The sequence below is a fragment of the Ceratotherium simum genome, chromosome 2, assembly GCF_057802395.1.
Source record: "Ceratotherium simum simum isolate JZ-2026a chromosome 2, ASM5780239v1, whole genome shotgun sequence".
NCBI classification, from domain to species: Eukaryota; Metazoa; Chordata; class Mammalia; order Perissodactyla; family Rhinocerotidae; genus Ceratotherium; species Ceratotherium simum.
This window is the reverse complement of record NC_141901.1, coordinates 11,028,197-11,052,462: the sequence shown is the minus strand read 5'-3', so window position 1 is coordinate 11,052,462 and position 24,266 is coordinate 11,028,197. Positions and strand designations below refer to the sequence as shown.

The 24,266-nt window shown below is 44.8% G+C and overlaps 1 protein-coding gene across 1 annotated transcript in view; it reads right to left on the bottom strand.

The window, feature by feature from the left end:
- The window catches only part of TNN (tenascin N), a 61,757-nt gene that overhangs the window by 21,687 nt on the left and 15,804 nt on the right, over nucleotides 1-24,266 (bottom strand). Inside the window, exons 6-12 of the mRNA XM_014783395.2 lie at nucleotides 23,579-23,668; nucleotides 14,354-14,617; nucleotides 10,487-10,750; nucleotides 9,567-9,830; nucleotides 6,939-7,202; nucleotides 4,645-4,908; nucleotides 3,241-3,504 (exon numbers count right to left, since the gene is read on the bottom strand). Of these exons, the coding sequence (XP_014638881.1) occupies nucleotides 3,241-3,504; nucleotides 4,645-4,908; nucleotides 6,939-7,202; nucleotides 9,567-9,830; nucleotides 10,487-10,750; nucleotides 14,354-14,617; nucleotides 23,579-23,668 (1,674 nt within the window). The remainder of the gene's footprint in view (nucleotides 1-3,240; nucleotides 3,505-4,644; nucleotides 4,909-6,938; nucleotides 7,203-9,566; nucleotides 9,831-10,486; nucleotides 10,751-14,353; nucleotides 14,618-23,578; nucleotides 23,669-24,266) is intronic.

Sequence of the window (24,266 nt, the reverse complement as noted above, 5' to 3'; positions counted from 1 at the left end):
GTTTTTTTATGTTAAAAAAAAGACTAGACCCTCTTCCCTCAGAATTTCGAGCCTTCCCATCTTCACAAGGACTTTGCTCCTTTTCATCTACTGTCTCCCTCCTGCATCATTAGCTTCTTCTCCTCTACCTTCATTCCCAGACAAGCAAGCTCTAGGATCTCCCATCCCTCTGCACCTCTTAACTGACAGACTTCTTAAGAGAACTGTCTGCATACCTTAACTTCACTTCTCACCTCCCATTCACTTCTCAATTCAATGAAGTTGGTATTTTTCTACACCACACCACTAAAACTGCCAATCTAGGTCACTAACAACTTCCATGTTGCCAAATCCAATGGATATTCACCATCCTCACCTTCCTGGGTTTTTGAGCAGCATTTGGCAGAGTTAATCCACTCCCTCCACCTTGAAACACGCTCAGCTCTAGGCATCCATGACTACACACTCTCGTGGTTTCCTCCTAACTCCCTGACTCCTCCTCAGTCTCCCTTGTCAGCAACCTGTAAATACTGGGGCACCCAAGGTTCCCTCTCTTCCTCTCTCTCTGCACTTCTCCCTAGGTGATCTCACCCATGTCCACAGCTTTAAATACCAAGTAGATGCTCATGACTCCCCAATATGTATAATTCTGAGCCCCTGACTTGATTCTTCAACTGTATATCCACCACAGTGCCTAGCATGCATTAGACACTCAATAAATATTTATGGAATCAATCAATAAATCACTCAATTGACCAAGGAATCTCACAAATATCTTGAATTTAAATAAAAGTGTTAATGTTCCCCCCCAAACCTATTCATCTCTCAGAAAATGATGCTCTAATCTTTCATGTTGCTCGAGTCAAAAAACACAAAGCATACTTGATTCTTCATTTTCTTCCTGCCCCACATCTCATCCATCAACGAACACTGTCATTTATACCTCCAAATATGTACCCAGATATCTCCTTTTCTCTATCCCTACCTTCACTGGTGATCTAGTGGTTAAGATTTGGCAATCTCACTGCCGCGGCCCAGGTTCATTTCTGGATCAGGGAACCATACCACCTGTCTGTCATATCGTGGTGGCTGCATGTTGCTGTGATGCTGAAAACTATGCCACCGGTATTTCAAATACCAGCAGGGACACCCATGGTGGACAGGTTTCAGTGGAGCATCCAGGCTAAGACAGACTAGGAAGAAGGACCTGGCCATCCCCTTCTGAAAAAATTGGCCATGAAAATCCTATGAATAGCAGCGGAGCACTGTCTGATATAGCGCCAGAAGGTGAGAAGATGGTGCAAAAAGACCGGGCAGGGTTCCGCTCTGCTGTACACAGGGTCGCTAGGAGTCAGAATCGACTCAATGACACTAACAACAAACTGCCATCACACTAGTCCAAATCATCATCATCTCTCACCCAGACTTTTATAATACCCTCTTTACTAATCTTCCCACTTCTGCCCTTGTCGTCTCTTCCATTTATTCTCCTCACTGTGGCCCGAATAATCTTTTTAAAATGAATACCGCATCATGTCACTCTTCTAATAAATCTAATATGCTTCCTCTTTTAGGCACCATATGGTCCCGTATGATCTGACCCCTGCCTCCTTCCGTTTCATCTCATGCCACTTTCTCTCTCACTCTCCAAGATCCAGAGACACCAGCCTCTTCTCAGTTCTTCAACCATCCCGTGCTGTTCCAGCTTACGGCCATCACACATACTCTTTCCTCTGCCAGAAATGGCTAGTTTTCCCCAATATCCATGCTCTTCTTCTTCTACAATCACACTGTCCAACAGATCTCTCTGCAGTGATGGAAATAGTCTATAATTTTCACTGTCCAATCCAGTAGCCATTAGTCACATGTAGCTATTGACCCCTTGAAATGTGGCTAGAACAACTGAGGACATATTTTTTAATTAGTTTTTTTTTTTTTTTAAAGATTTTATTTATTTATTTTTCCCCCAAAGCCCCAGTACATAGTTGTCTGTCATAGCTGCACATCCTTCTAGTTGCTGTATGTGGGACGCGGCCTCAGCATGGCTGGAGGAGTGGTGCCTCGGTGCGCACCCGGGATCCGAACCCGGGCCGCCGGCAGCGGAGCGCACGCACTTAACCGCTAAGCCACGGGGCCGGCCCGAATTAGTTTTAATTAATTAAAATTTAAATAGCCACACGTAGCTAGTGGCTACTGGGTTGGACAGGACGGTATAACAGAAGCTTAAGCTGCACACATGGCCATCCAGCAGAAGACTTCATTTCCCAGCCTCTCTTATGGTGAGGTCTGGCACTCTGTCTGGATCTGGCCAATGGAACGTGGAAAGAACCGATGTGTACAATGTTCTTCCCTTTCCCCCAGTCATGTTCTTCCCTTCCCCACGCCCCTTTCCACCAGCTGGAATGAGGATGGGTGATGACCATGTAGATGAAGGCAACTCCCGAGGGATGACTGAGCAAGAATACAGAGGAGCCTGGGTCTCCTGCACCATGGAGCTACCTATCAGCCCTTGCTCACTTACACTCTGACCATTCCACAAGGGAAGAATAAACTTCTTTCTTGTTTAAGCAATTGTTATTTGGGTGTTTCTGTCGATGTGTGTCTTAACTACTATTCACCCCATCCCATCTAAGAAATATCCCTACCCTGTTATTCTCTACACCTACACCATATTCACCTTGTTCAGAGAATTTACCATAATTTACAGTTTTAAATTTGTTTCCTTGTTTGTTATCTTTCTTTCCCACTGGACTTCAAGAGAGTAGGGATCATATTTGTTTTGTTCACCTCTGTATCCCAGGCCTGGCAATTAGAAGAGGCTCATTAAAAATTAGCTGCATGATGACATGAACACAGAGCTTCAGCTGCCCAGAGTAACACTGTTCCTTTAAACTATACACCACCATTAAGTCAAACCTACATGAAATAGCTTGCCACAACTCACTTATTTATCCAGTGTTTTTAGTAATTTTATATTGGTTTTACCTTATTCCCTATAATTTGCTATAATCATAGCAAGAGAGGCACAGTGGTTAAAAACAGAGGCTTTGTAAGAGTTTTAAGACATTCATGGGGTTGCTCAGTACTGAGTCCATTACTATCCTTTTTTTCTTCAGGTGAATGAAATTTTTTATAGCAAACTCTCCTAAAACAGTCCACAGTCCCTGAGGTCACAGACCCCAAAAGCAGTGGTGTCATAATTCAGCAGCAATAGATCAAACCTGCACTGATGACCCTAGTTCTTCTCCTCCCTCCTGTTACCTGTCGGGGCCTTGGTGTCGGCCTTCTTGCTCTCCTGGTCCCCCTTCTCGGCCCACACGTGGATCGTGTACTCCACGCCCGGCCTCAGGTCCGTCAGGATGGTGCCGTTCTGCTCCTTCCCCACTGGAAACTCCCTGGTGTCTCCATCAGCAGAGGTATAGCGCACCATGTACCTGTCAATGACGGCCTGTACTGGATCCCAGGAGACAGCAGCTGTGTTCTCAGTCATATGGTTGGTCACCAGGTTTTGGGGGCTGTCAATGTCTAAAAGGAAAAGTGCTTATCAATATGCACTATTACTAGGCCACAGAGTGCAAAAACTCATGGCCATTTTGCTTGGGGTGAGACCCTTTCACGTTTTGTGGTTTTTCCATCTCATATACTCTAACTGCTTCATGGGCATATGTCTTCTCTCCCCAGATAAACTTTGGCTCCTCAAGGAGATAGCACAGTTGACCCAAATCTGAAAATCTACACCATTACCTCTACCAAGAGTTTAGCAAAACAAAGCTCTATTCATTCAGTAAGTGTACATCAACCTCCCACTATATACAAGGCATGGCGCTAGGCATGTGCAGAGTCCAGTTGAAGAAGACACAGTCTCTGTTCACAAACAGGTAATAATTTTGTTTCTAGCATCATGTCAATGAAGATCTCCCATTTCATACAGGAAGATTCTAATAGTCAGAGGCAAATGTAAGCTCCTAGAGGAAGGGGGCTGCATCCTATTCCTCTCTGGGTTCCCAGTGCCTAGTAGAAAACAGGGCAAATGGAAAGTGCTCAATACATATTGTTAAATGAATCAGCAAAAATTAAAACCCAGTTTTAATATTCTTCAGCATATCATAGATTCACTTGTAATGTTGGTTTTTTGGTTAAATCATTGTACAGAAATATGGCCATACATCTCTTTCATAATAATATAAGATATAACATAGAAGTTATCTTTATCCTCAAAACCAAAATCATCAAAGATTACAGTAAAGCAAACCACATACATCTACTTGCTGTAGTAGATGTAAAATCTACTTTTTAAAGTTGAATTTTCCACATATTATAATTAATACTAACAATATATAATTTTTATTTTCTGTTCCCATTCACAGACTCAATGAGACCTTCAACACTCTACAACAAAAGACTCATGCACTCAGAGGAGGAGTGTTTGGACATGACCATCCAATCATGGCAAATTGTAGCTTGGAGACTGCCACGTGGACCTGACTTGTAAGGACACTAGTCAAAAGGAAGTGAAGGATGGTGTGTGCAATCTAATATGAAGGGATACCATCCTGATCTTCCATAAATCATCAGTTCTCCCAGTGTCAGAGCAGGAAACAAATTTGACCAGCCATAGGCTTAGCATGACAAGGCTTACGTTCCCAAAGAACAATGTTCCGTCACCTGTCGGGGCCTTGGTGTCGGCCTTCTTGCTCTCTCGATCCCCCTTCTCGGCCCACACATGGACCGTGTACTCCACGCCCGGCCTCAGGTCCGTCAGGATGGCACTGCTCTGCTCCTTCCCCACTGGAATCTCCCTGGTGTCTCCATCAGCAGAAGTGTAGCGCACCATGTACCTGTCAATGACGGCCTGCACCGGGTCCCAGGAGACAGTGGCCGTGTTCTCTGTTACCAGGTTGGTCACCAGGTTTTTGGGGCTGTCAATGTCTGAAAGAAAAATGATGATCAACAAACACTATTAACAGAATGAGGGTTTGTGGCCATGTTGCTAGGTGTGAGGCAGTTTCCTCTGCTATGGTTTTCACATCTCATACGTCGGTTTTCAGTGGCTTCATGGACATAGATCTTCTTTCCACAGCTGGACTCCTGGATCCTCAAGGAGGCATCACAGGACAGTAGAATGAGCACTAGATCCAGATTCAGAAGAGCTAGGTTCTATTTCCAGCCTGGAGAGGCAGAGCAGAGGGGCAGGAAGAGCCCTGGGCTGGAATCAGCAGACCAGGGATCTAGGCCCAGCTCTGCCATCAGTTAGCTGTGGCCCTGGACAACTCTGTGCCTCTGGCTGGGCCTCAGTTTCCTCACTTGTAAAATGTGGGCCTTATTAAATAGATTTTAAGGTACCATAATATTCCATGAATATTCCATGAATCTGACTCAATGAATCATCAGCTAACTTCGTGACTTAGAGAAATCATGCACGTGTATTTGAGGTTTCTCAACTGTAGAATGGGGAATATTGATTCCTGCTCTACCCATCACAACAAATTCCTCTCAGGACCAAGTAAATGAGGAATATAACCTTCATTCATTGCTGGTGGGAATGTATAATAGTGCAACAATTTGGTGGTTCCTCAAAAAATTAAACAGAGTTACCATATGACCCAGCAATTCCGCTTCTAGGTATGTACCCACGAGACCTGAAAATATATGTCCACACAAAAATTTGTACACAAATGCTCATAGCATCATTATTCACAATAGCCAAAAAGTGGAAACAACCCAAATGCCTATCAACTGACAAATGGATAAACAAAACGTGTTATATCCATAATGACGGAATATTATTTGGCAATAAAATGAGGTAGTGATGCATGCTACAACATGGATGAACCTTGAAAATATTATGTTTAGTGAACAAAGCTAGTCACAAAAGGCTTCGTGTTGTACGAATCCATGTATATGAAACATCCAGAACAAAGAAATCTATGAGACTAGATTAGGGGCCAGCCGGTGGCAGAGCGGTGAAGTTCATGTGTTCCACTTTGGCAGCCTGGGGTTCGCCGGTTTGGATCTTGGGCGCAGACCTACTCACTGCTCATCAAGCCGTGCTGAGGCGGCATCCCACATAGAGCAACTAGAAGGATGTACAACTATGACATACAACTATCTACTGGAGCCTTGGGGAGAAAAAAAAAAAAAGAGGAAGATTGGCAACAGATGTTAGCACTGGGCTAATCTTCCTCAAAAAACAAATTCTAAAAAAAAAAAAAGGTAGTAGTTCCCTAGGGCTGGAGGAAGTGGGGATGGGTAATGACTGGTAATGGGTATGGGGTTTCTTTTTGCGGTGATGATAAAAACGTTCTAAATTAGATAGTGGCAATGGTTGCACAACTCTGTGAATATACTAAAAACCTCTGAATTGAACATTTAAAAAGGGTGAATTTTATAGTACGTAAATTATATCTCAATAAATCTGTTCTTAAAAAATGAGGAAGCAGAGATGAAAGAGCTTTAAAAATTAGGAACTGTTATTGTGCATAAGTGCAACCTTAGGATCCTCAGAACGGAGCACACAGTACTCAAAAGACGATTTATCCACTAAGAAAGCAGTTATCCTTTCTTCTTCCAAAGAGATCACAGCAAAAGCCATTTCCCTAACGTACTTAGCTCACAGATCCTAACACATATGGTTTCTTTATATCTCTTCCCTTTCAAGAAGAAACATGTAATGACTGATCACAAAGGAAATACACAATGGGAGGAATAGTGGGTGGACAGGACCCCCTGCCATTTATCTTTACAAGACACCAAAGTATGAGGCCAAATGTGAGCTTCTTACTTTGAAATAATGTGTAAAAGGGAAGTGAGAGATAGTGTGTGTAGTCTGACAGAAGTCTACCATCCTGTTCTTCCATAGATCATCAATTCTGTCAATGTCAGGGCAGGAAAATAAAACTTGACCAGCCATAGGCTTAGCATGACAAGGCTTACATCCCCAAAGAATAATGCTCCATTACCTGTTGGGGCCTTGGTGTCAGCCTTCTTGCTCTCTCGATCCCCCTTCTCGGCCCACACGTGGACCGTGTACTCCACGCCCGGCCTCAGGTCCGTCAGGATGGTGCTGTTCTGCTCCTTCCCCACTGGAACCTCCCTGGTGTCTCCATCAGCAGAGGTGTAGCGCACCATGTACCTGTCAATGACGGCTTGCACCGGGTCCCAGGAGATGGTGGCCGTGTTCTCCGTCACCAAGTCAGTCACCAGGTTTTTGGGGCTGTCAATGTCTGAAAGGAAAACGATGATCAATAAACACTACTAACAGAATGAGATCTTGTGGCCATGTTGCTTGGGGTGAGGCAGTTTCTTGGTCTTATGGTTTTCACATCTCATACGTCGGTTTTCAGTGGTTTCATGGACATAGATCTTCTTTCCACAGCTAGACTCTTGGATCCTCAAGGAGGCATCACAGGACAGTAGAATGAGTACTAGATCCAGAGTTAGAAGAGCTGGACAACAAAAGTCAGTGGCCCTGGACAACTCAGCTGCCTCTGGCTGGGCCTCAGTATCTTATCTGTAAACTCTGGGGTATTACATGAGTTAATAACATGTCCCTTGTGACAGTTCCTGGCACGGAGTGAATGCCCAATGACCATAAGCTATTATTAACGCTATCAGTTTGTTAATATTTTATAAACGTACAAGATTATACTCTGCCACACCACACACAGAGAAGGTATTCAAAAATGTATTTGCCAAGGAAATAATAGCATTTCTTTGTTCCAAATGGTTCATTGCAAAAGCCATTTCCCTAAAGTCTTTGCTCCTAGATTCCATCACACATGTGCAATGGTACCTTCGGGTGGGACTATTCTTATCTTGGTTTAGGCTGTGACCCCCAAGAACACTGGTATCTACATTCCAACTTGAGTGCCCACAACCAAGGCAGGACCAACAGTTTTATGGTCCTTGACTGACCAACCATCTCCAGACTAGGAAAGAGGTTGGAGAGAGCAAAGAGGTGGGACTTAGAGTTGAATTCTTTGGAGACAGTTTCACTGTGAGTCCCATGGGTGAGACCCAAGCCTCGAATAAGCAGTTTCAATGGGATCCCTTACAGAGGTTGTTATGTATACCCTAGAGCAGTGGTTCTCAACCACGGGCAATTGGCAATGTCTGGAGAAATTTTTAGTTGTCACAATTCAATGTGGGATAGGAAGGCACTGGCATCTAATGGGTAGAGGCCAGGGATCCTGATAAACATCCTACACTGCACAAGCAGACTCTTGCAACAATAATTATCCAACCCAAATTATCAATAGAGCCAAGTTTCAGAAACCCTGCCCAATGCTTGGAGAAGACCACACTGCTGGTGTCTGACACACTCCTAAAATACCTAAGAGGTAAGAAAATGCCTGGTTGCTCTGATGCAGAGGAATGAGAGGCTGCAGCATTGCCAAAGACATGCATCCAATTGAATGGACAAAGGATGCATGTGTATTCCCCATGGACCAGATGTAGAACAAGCAAAGGACAGCCCACCTGGGGTTATTTAAGAAGCTGCCCAAAGAGGATCACCTAAAGGGGTGAGGTGACCCCATCAGAAAGGCACTGGAGTGCACCCCCAGATATGTGGGCAGAGGAAGGGGAGTAGGAGACCAGTAGGAGAGATGCCTTTGCCCACAGGATCACTACAGGGAGAGATCTGAACAGAGGAGGACACATAAGGTGTCCCTGAAGAACCCACAGAAGTGTTCCATGAGGGAAAGAGCTTGAAAACTTGTCAGATCCCATGACAGGCCCAAGCCAGCTGTGACTGTTATAGTCAAGCAAGACTTCCACGACCCCTTGCCTCTCCTCCTCTGGGACCCCTTACCGCCCTCCTGACCCCTTACCTCCCTCTTGACCCCCTACCTCCCTCCCAGCTGTGTCAAACACAAATGGGTCAGAAACTGCAGCGAGCATGCTGGAAGGACAGGGCTTCAAGTACAAAAAGGGAAACACAAGATAAGTCGTGCACCTCCCCTTCCTGCGGAAGGCGGTTACGGCCCACGGGGACGGAGAGGAGAAGCTTCAGCTTTAAATGAAGTATGCATTATTACACGAGTGTGGGCATTTTAATTACTAAAATCATACATTTGGGGGATGAAAAGTGACTAGATATTTGCTTCTTTTTAGCTAATAAAACATTGTTATTATTTCCGCCTAAAACATTTATCCAAAAGGGCAGAAACAAAACCAAGTTCCACAGATAGTGTTTAAACAGGTGAGGAGGGGGAAAAAGTCATTTTTGGACCACAGTCTACAAGTCTGGCTCCCTCAGCATGAGCAGTACTTGTGCTTTCTTCATATTTATCCCTTATCACGGTGAAGCCTTTAGTGTGTTAATAACAAAGAAGGTGCACAGGCAGAGAACAAAGGACTGTGAGCAATAACATCAATCTCTAAAGACCAAAGTTCGGAGACCACAGGATGAGCTATACATTCAGAGAGAAGCCATTCAATGGAAGTAAGGGGCACACATTTACTACGGAAGGATACCAACCTGCTCTCCCATAAAACCTCCCTTTCTGCCAAGGTCAGAGAAGGAAAACCAACCTAGACAGACTACGAGCTTAGCAGTGACACAGTTACAATGCATGCTCCATTACCTGTCGGGGCCTTGGTGTCAGCCTTCTTGCTCGCCTGGTCCCCCTTCTCAGCCCACACGTGGACCACGTACTCCACGCCAGGCCTCAGGTCTGTCAGGACGGTGCTGTTCTGCTCCTTCCCCACTGGAACCTCCCTGGTGTCTCCATCAGCAGAGGTGTAGCGCACCATGTACCTGTCGATGACGGCCTGCACCGGGTCCCAGGAGATGGTGGCCGTGTTCTCTGTCACCCGGTCGGTCACCAGGTTTTTGGGGCTGTCAATTTCTTTAAGAAAATGTTGGAAAAACCTAAGCTTTGAAGCCATGGAAGAGATACCCACCACCCCATCACCATGATTTTCATCTTCTAGAGCTCTCTTAGCACAAGGCAATGGCATTCCCATCCAGTCGCTGGTGGGAGTCAAGGGAGAAAGTAAGCCTGGTTCTCAATTTCTAAGGACTAGTTATTATAAGTTTGACATACTTTTTTGGCTTTCAGCTCCCTAAAATGTGGGAGGAACAATGATGTCTTCTTAACAACATTATGGCACATCAAAACCATCAATTAAACATCTGCCATGGTGTTCAGGGGAGCTAATTTATCATTTTATCAGGGGCTACTTCACAGGCAATCATTCTAAAACTATTATCATAAGCATTGCAGTGACCAGATCCTATAAACGTCTTTGCTGAGGCTGCTAAAAACATGGCTACTGCACAATTTTACTTCTCCCTTCTATGGGTTGAGTGGTTCCATGGGCAGCTCATCACTGTCAGGGAAAGGCAGCTCATTGAGATCACCACGAAAGCTCACTGTCTTTCTTTGATCTTTAAGACTTCCTTTGTAAAGTCTCTCAACTCAGGTCACATCTTTTGACACCATGCACACTCAAATCCACATGCTCAAAATTCAATTCCAATTGACCATCTTTCTCTTGTTACCTGTTGGGGCCTTGGTGTCAGCCTTCTTGCTCTCCCGGTCCCCCTTCTCGGCCCACACGTGGACCGTGTACTCCACACCCGGCCTCAAGTCCGTCAGGATGGTGCTGTTCTGCTCCTTCCCCACTGGAACCTCCCTGGTGTCTCCATCAGCAGAGGTGTAGCGCACCATGTACCTGTCAATGACGGCCTGCACCGGGTCCCAGGAGACAGTGGCCATGTTCTCCGTCACCAGGTCAGTCACCAGGTTTGTTGGGCTGTCAATTTCTTTAAGAGAGATGAAAGAGTATAGCATTTACCAACTCTCTGGTTCCTGAAAAGCCAGCACACACACAATCAAAATGATGCCCCCAACAAATTTCAGAGTCTGTTTTATGCCAGTGATTGGGATAAGTGAAGGGTTTAATTAACCAAATGGTCTAGGGTTTTCAGACAAATCCAACATAAAATCTCAACTCTATAAACTTTTCCCACAAGTTGCCTTTGGATAAAAAGAATTGGTCTTCATGTATAAATTTCTCTTTTACCCCAGATTTATATAATACACTCTTTCAGTTCCAGACCCCTTGTACCTGAAAACAATTATACTTCAATAAATCTCTGCATCAGCTCTAATATTTTCTTTGGGAAGAAAAATATCCTGGGAGTAGGAGCTGTCAGTTCTTTCCATATAAATCACTATGTCTGTGGCCAGAGAACCAGGAGACTTTTAAATTGCTGGTATTCGAGGTCTGGGCTGATAAAAATCATCCTACCTGTAGAATCTGTCTGGGTTTCTATGCAGTTAAACTGGATTAGAACCTGGGCTTCACCATTTCCTGATTGCTAACTTTGGACAAACTGTATAATTTAAGTCTTGGTCTCCTCATCTGTATGAAGAATGAAATATCAGTACCTACTTCATAGGTTTTGGTGAATAGTAAATGAGATATTGCATAGTAAATGCTTAAATATGAGCTCCTTGTTATTACGAACGTCATTTGAGGAATGAAATACCACTTTCTCCTCAAAATGTAAACCCTTCTAGAGTCAAAAATTCAAGATATTGGGTGCATGATTAGCATGACTTTTATTATCCCATTTCAAAAACCACCTCCTCAGAAGGCTGAGCTCTCTGCGATAGCAACTGTGTTTCAAACCTGCGTACCACCATTTGCCAAGTGCGGCCAGGCCAGCTCGCTGGAACACACAGCCAAGGGAGATAAGCTGCCTTAAGGAGAAGAGTTCAGAACGCACCACAGACAGCTGACATACAAGGACAAACAGTTTAGCTCCGGGATTCTGAGCTGGCTTTAACGCTCCAGCCTCATCCTTCACTACTCCACCACTCTCACAGACCTGTCCACCAGAAACATCACTTAACAGATAACTGCATGTTAAGATGTGCCAGAAAACCAACATGTCACATTCCCACACCTTAGGTCTTTGCATATGCTGCTCCCACTGCTAACACTCGCGCATCCTTCTAGGCTCTGTCCAGGTGTCACCTCCTTCTACAGCTGCCATAACCCCTCTCCATCCCAGGCTATGGTAGGTACCCTTTTTTCAGGTTCCCACAGTTCCAGGAACATTTATTTGCTCTAGAACGTAACTCATTGCACTTTATCTATTTGACTTGTTTTCTCTACCCAGAGTATTGTGAATGCCATATGAGCACAAACTGTGTCTTTTATCCTTGTACCCCCAAAGCCTAGCTGTGTGCCTGACACCCCCGGCAATACCACACCCCAGTGGCTCCCATTAGCTGGAGTGCTTACTCACACCATCCCAGCCTGAGGGAGGGGAAGGTTCTTCTCTATTCCAACTTCCACTGTCTTAAAAAGGTGACTCACATGCTTTTTCTTTTCACAACACTCAAAATCCTGGTAAACAGAAAGCCATATAAACCAGAAGTTGGCAATCTATAGCCCATGGGCCAAATCTGACCCACTGCCTATTTTTATAAATAAAGTTTTATTGGGACACTGTTATGCCAGTTCATTTACATTTTGTTCATGGCTGTTTTCTCATTTCACTGGCAGAGTCGAGTGGTTGCAACAGAGACTGTATGGCCCCCAAAGCTGAAAATATTTACTATCTGGCCCTTTACAGAAAGTTTGCTGATCCTGACTTTAAACAAACCTAGATCTCACCATCCTTACTGTCAACTTCTTCTCCTTCCCCTGGAAGAGATAAGGCCCACCTGGGCCCAGGAGGCTGTACATCACGAAATGCTTCAAGGGCTAAATGCTGATTAACATTTGCTACAGAAAGAATGTGCCCCCCTAAAATTCATATGTTGAAGCCATAACCCCCAATTTGATGGCATTTGGAGGTGAGACCTTTGGAAGGCAAATTAGGTTTAGATGAGGTCATGAGGATGGGCTCCCATGATGGCCTTAGTGCCTTCATAACAAGAAGAAGAGAGCAGAGCTTCCTCTCTCTGTCACGTAAGGGTACAGGAAGAAGGCGGCTGCCTGTAAGCCAAGAAGAAGGTCCTCACCAGGAACTGAATCAGCCAGCACCCAGATGGTGGGACTTTCCAGCCTCCAGAACCGTGAGAAATAAATTTCTGTTGTTAGAGCCACCCAGTCTATGGAATTTTGTTACAGCAGCCCGAGCAGACTAAGACACATGCTAAGAATTAATCACTACTGTAACTTATGTAGCACTTGCTATATGTCAGGCACTTACATGAATTAACCCATGTGACACTCAGATGCCCCCATTTTATAGATGAGAATCTGAAGAACAGAAGTGAAGTAACTTTCCCAAAGCCACTCAGCTAGTAAAGGTAGATCTGGGATTAAAACTTGGACAGTCGGGGGCCAGCCCCATGGCTTAGTGGTTGGGTGCACGCGCTCCGCTACTGGTGGCCCTGGTTCGGATCCAGGAGCGCACCAACATACCACTTGTCCGGCCATGCTGAGGCAGCGTCCCACGTACAGCAGCTGAAAGGATGTGCAACTATGACATACAACTATCTACTGGGGCTTTGGGGAGAAAAAGGGGGAAAAAAACAAAAGGGAGGAGGACTGGCAATATATGTTAGCTCAGGGCCGGTCTTCTTCAGCAAAAAGAGGAGGATTGGCATGGATGTTCGCTCAGGGCTGATCTTCCTCACAAAAAAAAAAAAAGAGTCTTGGACAGTCAGGGCTCTGAAACCATGTTCCTAATTATCTGCTTCTCTGAGAGTCTCTACACTAAGTGACTTCCAAAACAGAGCCCAAATGATAACTGAATCCTGTTCTATGATTTTCTGTCAAGTGTTTGGAACCTCAAGTGGGCTTCAGGATCAGGCTTTTCTGAATCCAGTGATAGTGCCAGAGGAGGGTTTAAGCAGAAAGAATGTCCTAGATACGGCCTCATGCAGTCTCAGGACACTGCAGGCCAGAGCTGAGCAGAAGGACTGGGTGAAGATCCCTTCGGTTTCTGCAAGCTTAAAGGCAGAATCGTACATTTGCTGAATGTTGACTCAGGAAGCAAACCATTTCTACGGTCTGAAAGAGAGCTCCAGATCCTACGCAAAGTGCCTGTACTGTCCCCGCAGACTGAGATAAGCATGCAAATCCACTGTCAGCCAAATGTTTTGAGTTTTCGCATCCAAAAAATGAAAATTAGAAAGTGTTAGTCTACTCTGAGGGAGTCGCATATGGAATTCCAACCCAAATAAGTATGACCTTCTGTATCAAATAAAAAGGCTGGTCCCTTTTGTTTGAGATTAAAAAGGAAAAAATTCATAATCATGAAATTCAAAACTGCTTTTGCAACCCCATCCACCACCCCTGCAAACAAGAGAACTGATGCTAGGTGGACATCGGCCTCCTGATTCAAAAATCAACATTCTCCCTGCCGTGAGTAACCCTGTTTTTGCTCCCATTCTTCCATTACCTGTGAGGGCCTTCGTGTCGGCCTTCTTGCTCTCCTGGTTGCCTTTCTCAGCCCAAACATAGACTCTGTACGTCTCTCCCGGCTTCAGGCCCATCAAGATGGTGCTGTTCTGCTCCTTGGGTACCGCTGTGTCCTTGCTCTCCCCATCAGCGGAGATGTAGCGTACCATGTACTTATCTATGACAGCCTGGACTGGGTCCCAGGTGACCATTGCCGTGTCTTCTGTCACTCGATCAGTGACCACATTGGTTGGACTATCAATTTCTTCATAAAAATATATGAGAAAGAAAAATTAGAGAAGCATCTGGCTGGTCTTTTTTTTTTTTTTTTTTTTTTTTTTTTTTTTTTTTTTTTTAAAGATTTTATTTATTTATTTTTGTCCCAAAGCCCCAGCAGATAGTTGTATGTCATAGCTGCACATCCTACTAGTTGCTGTATGTGGGACGCGGCCTCAGCATGGCCGGAGAAGCGGTGCGTCGGTGCACGCCCGGGATCCGAACCCGGGCCGCCAGCAGCGGAGCGCGTGCACTTAACCGCTAAGCCACCGGGCCGGCCCTTCATCTGGCTGGTCTTGATCACAGATGCTTCAAGATCTAGTTCATCTGGGGGACATAGTTCCATAGAACACAATGCAAGACGGTCTCTGTCATCTGTGACAGGTGGATAACTGGCGTCTGCTTGAAACCTAAGCTGAGAAAGGGCTCCCTGATGGACAAAACAATCCTTTCCATTTTCAAACACTGAACACATTACAGAAAACTGCTCCAAGTGTAGCCACTGGAAGCCTAACTCCTTCAAGTATGTCTACCCTCAGTTGGCACATAGAATACACCTCATTCCTCTTCCAAGAGACCATCCAGCAAGTATTCAAGAATAGTTATCATTCTCCTCTAATCAAGACAGTTGCTCCTCTCCATTTCATATACTTATAAGTTATAAACATAAATTATATTATATTCTTATAAACTTACATTATAAACTTCCAAATTATAGTTTCTAGGCCTGTTACTTACATCTAGACATGCACCTTTCTTTCCCTTTTTGGAGAAAAATTCCCAAAATTGAGTTCATTCATTCAACAATTCACTGAGCGTCCATTCATGCGTGGAATGTAATGGTACTCAGGAGTCACCAATGAACAAAACAGTCAGAAATCCCTCCCCATGCAGAGTTCATATTCTAGAAGGACTAACCCAGAACAATATGCCCTCCATGTCCTAGACACTTTGCTTCTCAATAACGTATCCTCAGCCCACAGACTCAGAAAATTCCTAAGTTTTGTCACACACGTCCCTGCTAACCCAAGGGTTCTCAGCCTTTGTCAACACCAGGCAACTAGTAAGTCCCACCACCAGAGAGTCCACTTCAGAAGGTCTCAGGTAAGCCCTGACATCTTTATCTAAAAAACAAATAACCAAACTCCACAGGTGATTCTGATGCATATCAAAGGTTGAGAACCTCCACATTAAGTCACATCTTTCCAATTCTTTGCATATATGATAGATTTCCTGGACTCAACATTTATCCTTGCTATATCTTATCTTATAGATTCCATTTATAATTTAGTCTTTCATTCAACATGCCCACTTTCCTTGCCAGCTTCTTAGCATTTGCAAACTTAATCAGTAAGCCATCTGAGTGCATCCATCACAGTCCCTGATACAGATGCTGCACAGAACAAAGCCAAGGCACGCCATGAGAACCCTCCCTCCATGCAGATTGGTATCCTTTTGGGTAAGACACACACAACAGTTTCTTACTCTCAGAAACCTAAGCATTTTCCTTCCTCCCTATTCTGCTTTACTTGTCTTGGTCAAGGGGTCTGCAGCAGAGAAGTTACAACTTTACACGGCTGTATTTTTTAACATCAACTATAATGCACCTTTCTCGAGCACAGTGACAGTGTTTTATCTGGGCGCAAGGAAATGAAATATGTTCCATCACCACAGGCAGTGCAAGTTTTATTTAATAAATTGACTACCATTTATTGAGCACATACTAAGTGTCAGGTGCTTTTCATACATTACCTTGTCAAACCTCATATAGTAATGCAAGGCATTTATCAGATTCCCCACGTACTAGTTCAGAAAATTAATAATAGTTACCATTTTTAGGGCACTAACTATATGCCAGGCTCGGAGAGGTTAGATAACATGCCCAAGGTCACTAGTAAATGGTAGTCACTGATTCATTCTACAAACATTCATTGAGTGCCTATTTGAGCTTGGGATTCAACAGTGTTATGAGTTAAATTGTAACTCCCCCAAAAAGACATATTGAAGTGTTAACCCTCAGTAACTCAGAATGCGACCCTATTTAGAAATAGAGTCTTTCTAGAGATGATCAAATTAAAATGAGGTCATTAGGGAGGGCCTAACCCAATAAAACTCGTTTCCTTATAAAAGGAGGGAATTTAGATACAGAGACAGACACACACAGAGGAAAGACAACGTGAAGGCACACAAGGAGAAGACAGCTATGTGAATGGAGCATCTACAAGTCAAGGAATGCCAAGGATTTCCAACAAACTCCAGAAGCTAGAAGTAAGGAAGGATTCTCCCCTAGAACTGTCAGAGAGAGCACGGCCCTGCTGACACCTTGATTTCAGACTTCTGGCCTCCACAACTGTGAGACAGTTTCTTTCCTTCTTTTTTTTTTTGTGAGGAAGATCAGCCCTGAGCTAACATCTGCGAATCCTCCTCTTTTTTGCTGAGGAAGACTGGCCTTGGGCTAATATCGGTGCTCATCTTCCTCCACTTTATATGGGACACCGCCACAGAATGGCTTGACAAGTGGTGCGTCGGTGCGCGCCCGGGATCCAAACCGGTGAACCCTGGGGCCGCCGCAGTGGAGCGCGCACACTTAACTACTTGCGCCAGCGGGCCGGCCCCAGACAATCAGTTTCTGTAGTTCTAAGCCACCCAGTTTTTGGTACTCTGTTACAGCAGCCCTAGGATACTAATATAAGCAATGAACAAAATAAAGACTCTCTGCAAGGGAGCTTACATTCTCCTAGAGGAGCCAGACAATAAACAAGAGGTGATAGTACTGGGAAGTCCCATAAGGCAAGGTAAAGGGATTAGAAAACAGTGAACAAAAGATAATCTGTGATTCTAGACAGGGAGGTCAACAAAGATCTGTTCACTGAGAAGGTAACATTCAAACAAAGTCCTAAATACGTGAGGCAGCGGGCCTCGTGCGATCTGGGGAACGTCATTCCAGGCAGAAGGAGCAGCAAGTTCAAAGGCCCTGCTGCACGTATTCAGCGAACAGCAGGAGGCCAGTGCCTCTGGACAGAGTAACTGAGAGGGTCAAGTGACTAGAGGTGAGGCCAATGAGGTGAAGGGGCAAGTGGACAGCCTTGAAGGCTATTGTAATGACTTTGGCTTTTGCACTGCATGAGATGAGAAGCTTCTGGGAGTTTTGCACAAAAGAATGGCATGATCTGATTTGTGTTATAAAAGGATCACTCTGGCTGCTGCAGAGAGTACAGACTGTAGCAGGTCAAGAGTGGAGGTCACCTGGGAGGTGCCTACCACAGTTTATGTGCAAGATGACAGGAATGTGGACGACTGTGGCAGCGATGAAAGTCATGAGAAAGGTTGAACTGAGGAGATTTCACAGGTAAAGCTCTCAGAATCTGCTGATGGATTCGACGTGGGATACAACGACTTGCTGGTTTGGGGCCTAAGCAGTTTGCAGAACGGAGTGACCATTACAGAGATGGGGAGATCTGAGGGAGGGCAGGGTCTACAGGAGAGGGTGGGGAGAGAAATGGGACCAAGAGTTTGCTTTTGGAAATATTAAATGGTAGAGTCAAAATTTGAACCCATTCCTATCTATCAAAGACTACACATTTCCACTTTACACCACTGCATGCTAAGCAGCACAATCATCAGCCTTTTCTTATGGAACTACTACTACTAATAATAATAATAATAATAAATTTTAAATAAAATAAAGTATGACCTGAAAGTTTCCTGCAATCTGAAATCCAGCAGCACTGGTAGATTGGAGCTTGGAGTGACAACTAGAGAGAGGAAATGGTCTTAGAGTGTCACCTCTGGGAGACAGAGGCTGGCATACCTCACTGGCAGAGTGGGCCTCCTGGGATGAGAAGGCAGAGCAATCAGGATGTAGATACCAACAGGGCCATGTCCTTGGCCTCTGGAGGCTCGAGCAGGCTCTGAGAGGATGCACAGGAGAAAGTGTGCACAACCATAGAAAGGACTCCCTCCCCACCTTGTTGCCCCTTTCTGTGCAAAGCATGATTCTGCACATGATAGGGAGGAAGTGAAAAGAGTCTCCAAAGGTGGAGAATTCCCCCTCAATCTGGGGAAATTAGTGCTGAATTGGGAATGGGGACACTCAGGATGGAAACGTGCAGATAGGGAAGAAGGGAGCAAGAACACTAGACAGTCTTGCTCTTGAAGTCCTTGGCCCTCATCCTCTCCAAAGTGACCCACAATCTGTACAACCCAGGGTCCCAGAAGTGCCTCCCACCACCTCTCCCTGCCCCAGATCAGTGCTTGCCACCACAGCTACCAGGACCCACAGCACAGGCCCATGGCTTCATAGGGTCAGGGCTGCCGTGTGTGCAGCCCTCTCAAGATCCATCACATCCACATGGGTGGATGGAGCAAGCAGTAACCAGCCCTGAAGCTCCTTTCCCCTCATAGTCCCAGAGCACCCCAGGAATGGAGAAGAACCAGGAAAAGGCATATTGGCTATGGAGAGTAGGAAGGTAGGAAGGCAAATAGAATCATACCATGCCAGGGTTACGGAGACCTAGCCCAGAGAGGAGATGTGACTTCTCCAAGCTCGTAAAGCCAGTCAGAGGCTGGGCCAGCCTGGAAGTCAGGACTCTCTGCTCCCTTTCTCTCAATTCCCTAACAACAACAACTTAAGCCAGAAGGAGGCTCTTCACAGAGTGCTCTTCTCCTTGATAAATCTCGGGGTGGGAACCAGATGCCAAGACATAGAAGTAGGAGGAAAGTCTCAGCAATGGGACCCCCCATGACAGGACACATTGCTAGAAGAAGCCAGCTTAGCAGAACCAAAATCTCCCTCTCTGCTGAGAAGGATATGGGGATCATAAACAGCTTTCCATGGAACAAAGCCTGTCAGTAGCTGCAGCAGCTGGCCAAATCATAGATGAGTCACAGCAGTAGCCCCAACTAGGAGACAGGCTCTCCCGCCCTGGCCCCAGCTTCCTCCTCAGGCTGCAACTCCCCACCTGCTGGACACTGGCAACCCTGGGGGGACCTTTCTCAGAGTGTGTCAAGGTCAGAGGGATTTAAGACAAGACTTGGAAGGTTTGGTTGGTGGGACTCACCTTTGAGTGCATGTGTTGGAATAAAGGTAAGCCCCACTTCAAAGAGATCGAATTTACAAAACTGAGCGTACAGAAGAGGCTAATTAAGAGCTCTAGGCACATCAGGAAAGTGTACTCCACTTTATAACAAGATTCACCACAGGGTTGGGTAGGGTATGGCTGTCCTCGGTCTATGTTGGAACACCTAACAGCACAGGTCCATACTCCAGCCCATGACCACTGGCATTAGAACAGCTTTCTCCATTCACAGTGGCCACTTGTGAATCACCCAGTTGGCATAGTGGAAAATGGCACAGTGAGGGTCTAAAATCTATGGAGACGTGGGCTTGGGGACAGACATGGGAGACAGGGCCTATGCCACTGGTGTGAAGGTGAATTCATGGAAGAGGTGCCTTTGGATTACCTATGCATTTCATGGTCTTGCTTTCTCAGGTCTCCTCTACTGCTTTTCATTGTGGCAATAAAATTATTTAAAAGGCACCATTTTTAGAGAATGTGATCAAGAGCAACCCATCTTCTTGCTGCCCTCTAGCTTTGCTTCTGGAAAGGTTATGGTTTGGCCTCAAGCAAACCTAAGCTCAAATGCCATTCACTAGTTTACTCTGAATCTCCTCAACTTCGTAGGCTTCAATTTTCTCATCTGTAAAATGGGAATAATAATGCTTACAATGCTATTATAAGAACCAAATATAATTATGAAGCCCCAGAGTACCTAGAATTCAGTGGGCACTCAAATGCTAGGGATCACCATCATTTTTCGGCCACTGGGTATGTGTGTGGGGCAGGAGTGTGCGAGACAGGAGCTCTCAATGCTGACAGGAGCTCATCTTGACACATGAAGAGTTTGGGAAGAAAACTTTTAGCGCCTGGGCCATTTCAAATGGGGCATTGTGTTTGGAAAGCAGTAAAAAGTGAAAAGGATAATAAGAGAAGCAAAACTGCTATTTCATAGCATAATCTAAGGGAAAGCTCTGAGGAAATTGTTAACAAGTGACCATGCTGGGCCGTGTGCCCTGCTGTACAGGGGAGCTGGTGAACTTACAACACTGCAAGCTATCCTTTGTTTTATACTCATCATGGGGCCAGCCCCGTGGCTTAGCGGTTAAGTGTGTGCGCTCCGCTGCTGGCGGCCTGGGTTCGGATCCCGGGCGTGCACCGACACACCGCTTCTCCGGCCATGCTGAGGCCGGATCCCACATATAGCAACTAGAAGGATGTGCAGCTATGACATACAACTATCTACTGGGGCTTTGGGGGAAACAAATAAAAAAATTTAAAAAATAAAAAAATAATAAAAAAATATATATACTCATCATGGAAAGGCATGAATCATGGAAGGTACTAAACGACTCGTAATCATAAAAAAATACAGGAAAAGGAACTTTAAACTCATTTAGTCCAACCTTTCATTTTACAGATGGAGAAACTGAGGACAAAGTGATAGCATGACCTCTTAGTTAGTGGCCTGCCCTTCTTGTCATTTGATGTGAGGTGGCTGTGAGGCTCTGATGGAGAAGTCCAGGGACGTTTCTCCATGAAGACACTGGCCTGGCTTGTGCTCGCTGCTCTGAAGTTGACCTGCTTCTGAAGCTTTGCCTTTCTGGAAGCTGCTTCATTGCACTTTGAGTGTGTTAACAGGGTGAGGATTTTCAGTGGACCCTCTCCCTCTCATAGTATTAGTTCCACTCAGTGACTTGTTAAATGGAAAATACCTGAACTGTGTCACGTCCTCCCTGCACATGCTTATGCTGTTCTTATAGTCCAGTGTCTTTTCCCATCTCGTGGAATGCAAAACTTTATGCAAAAAAATGCAAAAAAAAAAAGACAGATTCTTTTTTTCCCTTAAATTAATTAACGGTCTAATTTGAGAGTGTTTCCTGACCTTGGAAATCATTGTGTCTTTTTTGTACGTTCGTAAGACACATGACACAAATTTATTTGCAATCCAATAAAATATCCTATCCTGCTTTTAGAATATAATTGACAATAAAAACACTTCTTGAGTGCTCACCTTCTAGTTGGGATAATATACTTGAAAGGTTAACTAGCAATTCAAGGCCATATGAAATTAAATGCTCTAAGAACTCAGCGGCAAAGATGGCTGCCATTAATATGGTCCTAGAAGGCCTCAGTGGAGCAGCTAAGGTTGGAGCTGAGCCTAGAAGGATGAGTAACTTTATTGCTACGAGCCCCCGAAGGGCAGGGACCAAGATTTATCCTCTTTGGAAATATCTAAAGGGACCATGTCTCTAGTGCCCAGTGGTACTCTGGAATTAATGTTTGTTGAACTGAATTAATTGATAGCTAGAGACAACAGCTGAGGGTTTCTAGGCTGGGGTCACAACATGAACAAACCCCCGATGTAGAGCTAAGCCTTCTGTGATAAGAAACCCCAAGAACAGTCTGGCTGCAGGAAGGCTTCCTGTTGGGAAGTAGCGAGAATCATGGCCCAGGATGGACAGGCCCACTGAGGCCAAGATGAAAGGGGTCCATGTTATCCAAAGGCAATGGAATGACAGAAATTTTTTTAGTTTGGGACTAAACAGTATGAAAATTAACCAGAAATACGGGACAAGAAGGTAAAAGTAGGAGTCACTTTAGCTCTGTGTCCACCCAAGTGGACATCCTAGGTTCAGATCCCGGCTCTGTCATTTCCCTCTTGGGCAATCCTGAGCTTAACGTCCCTAAGCCTTATATACATAAGTTTCTTATACATGACTTAGAAGTAACAAAAGGACCTACTGCTTAGGATCATGGTGAGAACTAAATGAGATAATCCACAAAAAATGCTTAGTTAATAAAATGCCTGGCACATGGTAAGCTCTCAATTAATTCACAGCTTAAAGAGAAAGCCACTGGAAGCAGGGAAGTACTTGCCATTTTCCAACTCCCTAAAATGTTTCACTAATTCACCATTCAGGCAAGCTGCACAGTCTATATTACATAGTTTGTAAATTAAATTATATCTTATCCCTTCTAATTGCCCCACTATAAGTCTCCCACATTCCCGATAAGCAATTTGTTGAGCTGAAATAGTGAATTCAATTCTTGCACCGTCTCACCCTTCTTCTCACCCTCCAACCAGCCACTGCCAGGACTGGATGGAAAAGAACTAAAAAACTTTTTAAGGAAGGCCCCAAATTCAAAGATCCCTTCTTTGCTGGCTCCAGGGATACGCCTTCACCCAGTGGCAGTATGTTCTAGATCACCAGCTCCCCACTTGGGTTGGCAGGAGCACACAGTTTACTGCAGGAGAGTCACAATTCAATATGGGCTCAAACGTTGTCTATCAACTGAACATTACATAGGCCATCTTGCATATATGCCTACAATGATTTCAAATTCTTTTCTGATTAATAAATTACAGATTTATTGTCAAATGTTACTGATTTACAACATTTGTCATTATATATTTTCTCAATCCACAGATGCCAAATATACTACTACCCACATTCGAGGGTCCTTAACATCTTTTGACATTTTAAAGCAGACCGCCTGAGTGTGGGCATCAGGAAGAAACACAGGAGCAGCCAGACAAAATTACAGGTCACCTGTCTTAGGTAATACGCAGCTGTGTGCCTAGGTCCACAATAACAAATGCCCTAAAAATAATCCAGTGATGGAAGCTATTAAAATAAGCTGACACGCATCAGAAATGGCCTTTTCTCTTGACTCCAAGATCCTGGGGGAGATTGTCATTGGCAAGAAACATCTGAAATAGGAAAAGTTTGCTTTCTCTCCCCTGCCCCCTAAAAGAGATGTCAGTACACACAGAGATAGAATCTCTCTACATACAAATCCCGGAATTTTTATCCAGAGAGGAGTCAGCCAAGAAAAATATCAGAATGCAAACATGAGAGAATTTCACAGTCCCTCCGAGTAGCTCTTACCTGTCCTGCCATTGAGGAGAATCGGCTTGCCCTCCAGGTCTCCTCTCATGGGGACAACTCTGATCTTGTACTCCGTCCCGGGCTGCAGACCTGTGAACAAGCAGCCAGTGCTGAATGCGAGCACAGGCTCTGGACTGAGGGGTGGGGGGGTGGGGAGGGGGCAGAGGAGATGAGAGGAAGTTGGTGCAGCTCCCATTCCCTTCCTGGGCCACCCAGCACTTATTTCCCAATATTATTTATAGTCCAAATGTTTTTCTACTCCCAACAATCCTTTTCCCTCAAAAGTTTCTTTCCTTCTCATTGTAATAATTAGCCTAAATTTCTTCCTTTTTTTTTCTTTTTGCTGCTGTTTTGCTTTGTTTCGTTATTTCTCTGTAGAAGCAACTGGAATGATTTTCCACATGGCACAAACATGCAGACTCTGGCAGCAAAATGCAGGCAAAGAGCGGCATGTGTGAGGCACACTAGTTTCCACTCCACAAACACTGGGCACCCTAAGACGTCCCCTCAAGATGGAACTCGGAGTGGACGGCAGAACAGGGCCCCAGAGGAGGACGTGCCCTGGAGCTAATAGGCCTCAGGGCCCCTTCACCTGCACCAGCCACTTCCAAGGCCATATGCCGAATTGGGTATTCATCATTGTGGACTATTTTTCCAAAAGAGGGCCCTGAAAATTGTATAAGCTTCA